The sequence below is a fragment of the Uloborus diversus genome, chromosome 2 (assembly GCF_026930045.1).
Source record: "Uloborus diversus isolate 005 chromosome 2, Udiv.v.3.1, whole genome shotgun sequence".
NCBI lineage: Eukaryota > Metazoa > Arthropoda > Arachnida > Araneae > Uloboridae > Uloborus > Uloborus diversus.
The window spans coordinates 126959525-126968150 of record NC_072732.1 but is presented as its reverse complement, the minus strand read 5'-3'; the positions used below and the strand labels follow the sequence as shown (position 1 = coordinate 126968150).

Below are 8626 nucleotides of genomic sequence, written 5' to 3'. Positions count from 1 at the left end.
ATTTCATTCATGCAACTTTTTTATTGAGTACCTTTTTCAATCAAGTTTTAGAGCTTTTTAAAATCATTAGAATGATAAAAAAATTATCAATTTGTATTTTCTATGTGTTTAAGATGAACCTTTTTATTGAATTTGTTAAAATAATTTAAAAAGTTCATTCATTCTAATAAAAATATGTTTTTAACAATTTTTACTAATTTTTTATGCGTTGTGTTGTCCTTATTAACACAACGCATTAATAAGGACAACTAGCCAAAAGTATTAAATATTCGTCCTTACCAAAATGATTGTCAAGTTAAATGTTAAAATTTTCACTTGTATTTAAGGTCATTCATTCAACTTTTTAAGCTTTCAGTAGCTCAGCGTTTTGCTTCGTAATATCCACTATAGTAAGTAAAAGTCTGTATTTTATTTTGCTCATTATTTTACTCGTTTGTAAAACAACTTCGACTGGAAAGAAAAAGTACGAATATCATGCTTATATATATATATATATATATATATATATATATATATATATATATATATATATATATATATATATATATATATATATATATATATATATATATATATATATATATATATATATATATATATATATATATATATATATATATAAGGTGAACCTACCTTATTTCGTGACATACCTTACTCTGTGATACGAAACATTTATTTTACCACGGAGTTAGGTAGGTTGTGTACACTTAATTTGACATGTTCCTCATAGATGGCAGGGTGTTGTCCAAACCCAGGCAAAGCTTCGGAGGTCTCCGGCAACTGGTTTATTGTGTAGCCATTTTGTCAGTTAGAAGAGAACAGTGTGCACGTGGTGTGACTCCTTGCAATAATTAATGTAAGTTTTTATATGTAATCTCTTAAGAAAATTAATATTTCTTACACTAATATTTAAATTAATACTATAATGAATGTGGCATTTATATTAGTTTCTTGTTTTTGTGTGTAATAATCGTAACGGAGGCTTACAAAAACACAGTTATTTCTTATGAAATTTTGCTACTTTCAGACAGATGGCGCCTATTTACAGCAAGCTAGCCGGTGGGAAAAAGGAGAAAGGTGGGAACAAACGGAAGAAATACTCAAAGGAAACACTTCAACTCGCAGTGAGGAAGGTAGTGGATGAAAATTGGTCAGTGTACAAGTCTGCAAAAAATTTTTTCATCCCATGGAGCACCTTGAAAGACTACTTAACACGCTGTGAAGGTGACAGTGACAGTGTGGATGTGAGAAAAGTGGGGAGACCGTTTGCTCTAGGCCCAGCAACTGAAACTTCGTTAGTGAAATTTGTCATTAATATGCAGGAGCTTAGGTTTGGTTTGACGGTCAGTCGAATCAGGCACATAGCATACTCCCTTGCTGAGAAGGAGTGTGCTTCAAACAACAAACCGTTTCCATTCAGCGACAAGAAAAAATGTGCCAGTTGGAAGTGGTGGCGTGAATTTCGTCGCAGATACAATTTAGGCCTAAGAACACCCGAAAATTTGTCCCAATATCGGGCAAACAATTCTAATAGGGTGTTACTCAATGATTTCTACGACAAACTCTCTGAGGTTTATGGAAAGTTTCAAGAAGGCATCAAACCTCAACAAATTTGGAACTGCGACGAAACGGGGCAGTGCTACGTTGTGAAGTCTGGACGAGTTGTTACAAGAATAGGCAAGAGGTTCGTCTATAATCGAGTAATTGCTGACAAGGCTGAAACTCACACCGTTTTACCTTGCATCAATGCCGCAGGTGAATTTGAACCTACTCTACTGATCTTCAAAGGCGCTAGAATGATTGATGGTTTGAAAATTGGGGCGCTTCCAAATGTAACAGTTGCAGTGTCTCAGAGTGGCTGGATAAACTCAGAGTTATTTCTGATGTGGTTTCAAAAATTTGTCCAGGGGATTTCCTCAGCAAGGCCTGTGGTGCTATTAATGGATTCACATGCGAGTCACATAACTCCTGAAGTCATTGCAATGGCTTCAGAGAATGATATCATAATTGTAACATTTCCAAGCCACACAAGTTATTTGCTACAGCCTTTGGATGTAGCAGTATACCGGCCTTTGAAATTGGCTTGGCAGAAACACCTGAGGCAGTTTCAAGAAGGTAATCCACTGAGAAGACCAGGAAGATTCGATTTCCATGGGATGTTCAGTCCCGCTTTTCTGGAAGCATTCAGCAGAGAAAATATCATTTCTGCATTCTGCAAGGCTGGTGTTTTCCCACTAAACAAGATGAAAATTCCTGATGAAGCCCTGACAACAAACGTGGATAACAGGTGTATGGATGAAAATTCCCTGTCAGTCAGCAATGCACCTGCTACAAAGGAAGGCATCGATGATGTGTTAAAACTACCTGATTTTACAGCACGTGCTCCAAAACCTGCAAGGAAGAGGCGTGATCCATCAGCTGCAGTTCATCTTCCAGGGGAGAAATCATGTGGTAATACTTCCACCGCCAGTACCAGTTCCAGTACTAGTGACACTACCAAATCCTGTGTCAGTGCCAGTACCAGCAGTTTGGTTAAAGCCAAAAAGAACACCAATAAGAGCAAAGGTGAAGCTGAAGATGAATGGAACTGCCCCAACTGTAATGAAAGTTACTACAAAGGACATAACAAGAGCCCATGGATCCAATGTTGTTTTTGTTTAAATTGGTATCATGAATGTTGCCAGGCAGTTGACTCAAAAAATCCACCAACAGTGTTCATGTGTAGTGTATGTGCACGTAATGAAGAAAATGACAGTGACAGTGATTAAGTCATTACCACGAAGTTAGGTACACTGACTCACGGAATAAGGTAGACTATCACGAATTTAGGTACATGTGATACTTTTTTGGAAAATAATTAAATTACATTATACTATCATGTATTAATTCTGTTTGATGGTTTAATAATTAAGAATAAAGTTTACTATGTCTATGGAAAAAATATCAAGTCAATAAATTCAGAAAAAATTATCGATTATACTGTTTGAATCCTTAGTATCACGAAATTGGGTAGGTTTACCATATATATATATATATATATTATATATATATATATATATATATATATATATATATATATATATATATATATATATATATATATATATATATATATATATATATATATATATATATATATATATATATATATATATATCTTGCTGTCATTACTTCAAAATCTTTATCGAACCATTTCTTTTAGACGGGCCTTCGCCTGAGCGTGATAAAAGCTTCCTAGAAATTTGTGCCCAATAAAATGACAGCACAAAAATCTGTCCATACAGGGTTAATGCTAAGAATAAATCTTAAACAATTTTGATTAATCAAAGTATTACAATAAGTTAAATATGTTAACCTTTTTACCAAAATTAGAGACTAATTTCATTTCGTATTTCTATTTGTATTCAAAACAAATCACACTTCTTATTTTTTTATTTTATTTCGTTTTATAGGTAACTACAAGTTAAAGGAGATGTTTTATTTTTTTAATTTACTCGTTCGTCAAATAACTTCGACTAGAACATTTTAAGTTGTCTATTAATAGTATGCAGATTACTTGTGTCTAAATCGGTGCATTTTGAAAATTGCTAAAACTTGCATATTTCTGCATCCTTATTCGGATAAGTAACATGCTAATATACTTTCTACTATAAACACTTTAAAATTTTTATCTATACATTAGTTCTAGACAAGCCTCCTCCAGAGCTTTTCCCACAAACTCTTACCGACTGAAAAACAGCACAAAACTATGCCCGCACAGAGTTAATGTTTAAAATAAGTTTTTAGCATTTTCGATTAACTTAGGGACGGAGTTTTTGTTTTTACTAGACTCGTTTGTGAAACTACTTGAATTAGGTTATTTTAGGGCTTGTGTTGTCTTTAAAAAGTTACATTTTGAATGTTGCTAATCACTTACATTTTCGTTGCTAACTTGTTCGGATTAGCTACATGCTTATTTTGATTTTACTCTCATGACTTCAGATTTCCTGCCGCATCAGCAGTTTAGCGATTTTGATTAGTCAAAGTATCGCATTGCACTATTACGATTAGTTAAGTGTTAAATGTTTTCAACAAAATGAGACTATTTTCCGCCTTTATTTAATACAAAACATACGTGGCGGCTGATTTTCTATTTTTATTATACTCATTTATAAAATTACACGAATTAGAGTGTTTTAGGGCTTTTGTCAACAGCATGGTCAGTACTTATCTTTAAATGTTTTAAATCGCTAATCACTTACCTTTTCGTTGCTTCCTTATTCGGATAAGTAACATGCTTATTTAGTTCGTGATCTCATGATTTCAGAATCTTTATTGCGACAGCGGTTTAGTAAGATTGATTAATCAAAGTAAAACAATGCACTATTACAATTAGTTAATTGTTTAACCTTTTTTTTACGAAATAGGAGACTCATTTCATTTTATACACCCAAACCTGTTTTTGTGCTCTAGATAGGGACCGCATAAAAATCGACTTATAAAAAAAATCGTTCAAAACTTCACTAGCAGCGAAAAAAAAATAGTTTTCGCAACACATTTAAAAATTACCCTTTTATGCAGTGGACAGGAACACCTTAAAAAAAATCTCCCGTAGAAAATAACACAAATACTTACGAAATAACTAGAAATTGCTTCTTTGAACGGAATCAAAATACTCCAAGTGATGTCAATTTTGTCGAATTTTACCGAATAAGGGAATCTTGGGAGGTCACAGTGAATTCCCATCGTGGTACCATCGCCGTCACTTGAAGATACTACTTCGTCCCCCGTTTTTAAATAATGTTTTCAATTGAGTTCAAGTTTTAAAAACCACAAAAAAAAAAAAGTTTGAGTGTAATTTTATTTTTAGTTAACGGGGAATTCATACTTGCTTTTTTTTATTGTACTCATTTGTAAACCGCATTAAGTTTGGATTATTTTAAGATTTCTGTCAACAGTACACAAAGTACATGAACTTTAACAGATGTATTTTTAAAATCACTGATCACTTAAATTTTCGTTCTCCCTTATCCAGTAACAGCCTTGTATATTTCTTACTCTCATGATTTCAAAATCTTCATCGCAGCATCAGTTCCAGATGGGCGTTCGACAGAGCGTAATGAAAGTTTTCTAGAAATTCGAACCGATCGAAAGGACAGCATAGGAATCGATTGAATAAACAAGAGAAATAAATTTTCATCCAATATCGGATTTGAGCAGCAACAAGAGGAGAACGCTCTTGGATGCTTCAAAAATTTTAGTTTTTTCAGAAAATCTTTAATCTGCTCCACATCTCCATATTTTATTATCATGCACAGAAATGCACTAGGTAAAAGAATAAAAAGAAAAAATAAAATTAAAAAAAACCCAGCGCAGTTGTTTTAAAATCCAAATCCTGAAAATTTGTTTTGTTTTGATAAAAGGGGAGGGCTATTTTCACCAATGGCAAGAAAACTAAGTACATCTGATAAACAATTATCAAAACTGGTTTTGATTTAAAAAGGTTCTGTATTTGATAACGCTTTGTTTTCAAAACTACATGAACAATAGAAGTTTATTCATCATTCCTGCACTTCTCTATATTAAACAAAGACCTTTATATATAGATGCTGTAAAATATCAACTTAAATTTATTTAATGTGTTTGTGTGTCTCGTATGTTTCCGAATTCTTTAGAACACATTAAACGAGTTCAATTTGTGTTTTTGATTTTAAAAACACACAAAAAAAAAAAAGAAAAAAAATGATATTTTAAATAACTTTTATATGGCAAAAATATTTAAACATTTTTTTTTAAGTTCGTTATTTTTACAAACGCTAGTTATTATCTTTTTTTTTTTTTGGTGTGGAAATGGATTGAAATAGTTTGCATGTTAAGTAATTAAAGTCACTTAATTATCAACTTGTCAGAAAGTTTTCTAATTAAGATATATTGTTAAGATCTCTGCAGCTTTGTCCATGTTTGCGGTTTAAATTTACTAAAACCGATTACACACTTTTAACTTCATTTGAGCTATATTACGGTAATGAGTTGATATTCTTGTTAGTTCGAGCAATCTTTTACTTTTTTAGTTCATAGTTATTATCTGGTAAAGATTATGAATTTGAAAAATTGAAAAGCTTAAAAACACCATGCATAAAGTATTTTAATCATTTCCTCGAGAAAAATAAATAAATACTCGTAAATACGATTTTTATGTGGATGTTTGCTATAACAGTAGCGCAGTTTTAATTCTCATGAAGCGCCATACTGCCTCAAATATTGGAAGGATGTATCTTGCAAAAATCATAGAAGTATTTGTCATACCTACAGAATGAATAAAAATTGCCATATACCTACAAATACTAAAGCGGTCAGGGTGGTCCCTTCCGCTTTTTTTTGTCAATACTTTTAAAATTTCTTCCTGAGTGAGTATCCATGGTCTAAGTACATTTTCTTAAGGCTAACTGAAAGCTGAGGTTTTTCAGTAAGTTATCGCCCTATGGTTAGGGCTGAGACAGAAATACATGAAGTACACCACATCAGTCATTCCATCCGAGGACTGTAGTTTGTTAGCACGGAATAGGAAGTGACTGCGCTGAAGGTGGAAAACTTCTTAAGGAAGCCAAGAGTGTCAAACAAGCTGGTAGCTAATATAGAATTAGCACTGACCAGATGATCACCCAGTACTAAAAATGCCATGCCTTGTCTTCAATGTTCGAGTTGAACCGAACCATTGCTTCGGTCACTCGTCTGTGCCGGAGGTGTATTTAATGGGAAAGCAGAATGCATGATATGTAGTGATTTTATGACATTATGCCAAACAGCACCATTTGTTTTTCTTTTGAAGAGTACTCGCCACCGTTTGGTTGGTAAACAGTCGGGAGTGTTCATAGGATTTGGTACACCAAACAACAGGGGGAAAATGTTAAAACTGAAGTGAAAATCTTTTTTATGCTACAAAGAGTATGAGAAATTATTTTTTCAAATTAAATAGGGGGGCCATTTGGGGTCTTTCTAGTTTATTTAGCTGCAAGATTCAACATTTGCACTCCTACGAGGCTGATGACTCAATCCTCATGTACATAAAATAGTGACTTCATTGATCGAGTAACGCCCTGGGCATTATCAACAATGAAACTCGCTTCATAGCATAAAAATTTGACAAAATTTTTTTGGAAATGTTTAACATGCAGGGTATTGTTTTATTGTGGCAAGGTCGGACTGGATCGTTAACTTATCTGTTTTACTGGTTAGACTGTCATTTTAGGAGAATGAAGAAACAAAAAGTTGTCAATAATGGACGCTATTTATTGGAGTTTAGGTTTAATCCACTGGAAATAAGGTTAAAATTTCAACTATCAAAATACTACTAAACACTCAAATGCTTCCTTCAAATGTAGAAGCAATTCTCACCATTCATACCTTGACGGGCGGATTTTTAGTTATTAAAAAAACAAGTTCACATTATCAAAAATGTTCATATTATGAAAAGTCAGAACTTTTCATTACCAAAAGTTAGTTATTCGATTTATTGATCAACCAAAATTACAAGAAGAGTCAAACAGGCCTTCGCTTTCCAAATGCTAAAGCTCTGGTTTTTGTAAGCAGGAGAAGAGGTTAACTTAGAAGTTTTTGCAAATCATTCATGCGTTATTGCAATCTTTCTTTAAGCTTTTAAAAAGTTTTATATCACAACTTTCTTTAAGTTTTTAAAAAGTTTTATGATAAATGCTTTGCAATGATATCTTTTTTGTGCGGTGTTTTTTATGCAGATGTTTCATCACCTTCTGAATTTAGATACACTCAGTTTAAAAAATTACGCATCATTTTTGCACCAATTTCATGCCAGCTGTAAAGGACTGTTGACTTGACAAGTCAATGTAGATAGTTAAAAAAACACATCACATTACTCAGTATGATTTCTTAGGACCCACAGTACTTGAAAATAAACGAGAAGATTTAGATACTTGAAAGTTAAAAAATAAAGGGCTGTAGATATATCAGTCTTTCTTAGTGAAATTAAATAATTTTAACATAGATGTTAATAGGGCGTACTGCTATACTTATGACTTACATATATGATGTACCTTTGTAACCCCCCAGTACCTATGGTTTCACCAGATTTTACCAATAGCAGTTTATATCCATATAAAGACTTATGATCATTCCCTCACCAAAGAGGAAGCAAATTATGGTTCTGCTAGTACCAGATGAAAATATTTATAATCGTCTAAACCTTCTCAGAACTGCGAAAAGTGCTCTGGTAAAAGTTTGCTAAAGTTGTAAAAAACCTGTTTTGCCTCAAGGACCAAATAAATAAATAAATAGAATAAAATAACTACGTCTACATCTAAAGGTTTATTTTTCTTTAGCTTAATTTTCTTTATCAGTGCAAGACATCATAATCATCCTGTAAAATTTTCTACTTGACCAATCAAATAAAATGATCCATATTGGTACACACCCTACAACATATTTCTTAATAAATATATCTAATTTTCTTCCGTTTACATCGTTCACAATTCCTCTACTTTTCTCCTTTTGTTTTACTGCCATTAACTTTAAAGGAAAGATGAAAGCCTTTGACGGAGATCTGAAGAACAAAGTTGCCTTTTTATAGGGAACGTAAATATGACTTCAAAATAAATGTTAGCATTGCCATTTT

At 32.7% G+C, this 8626-nt stretch overlaps 1 protein-coding gene across 1 annotated transcript; it reads left to right on the top strand.

Moving 5' to 3' along the window:
* The first annotated feature begins 1031 nt into the window (after positions 1–1031).
* LOC129216532 (uncharacterized) lies at positions 1032–2768 on the top strand. Its single transcript, XM_054850747.1, has one exon. The coding sequence runs from the start codon at positions 1032–1034 to the stop codon at positions 2766–2768; it is 1737 nt and encodes a 578-aa protein (XP_054706722.1).
* The last annotated feature ends 5858 nt before the right edge of the window (positions 2769–8626 follow it).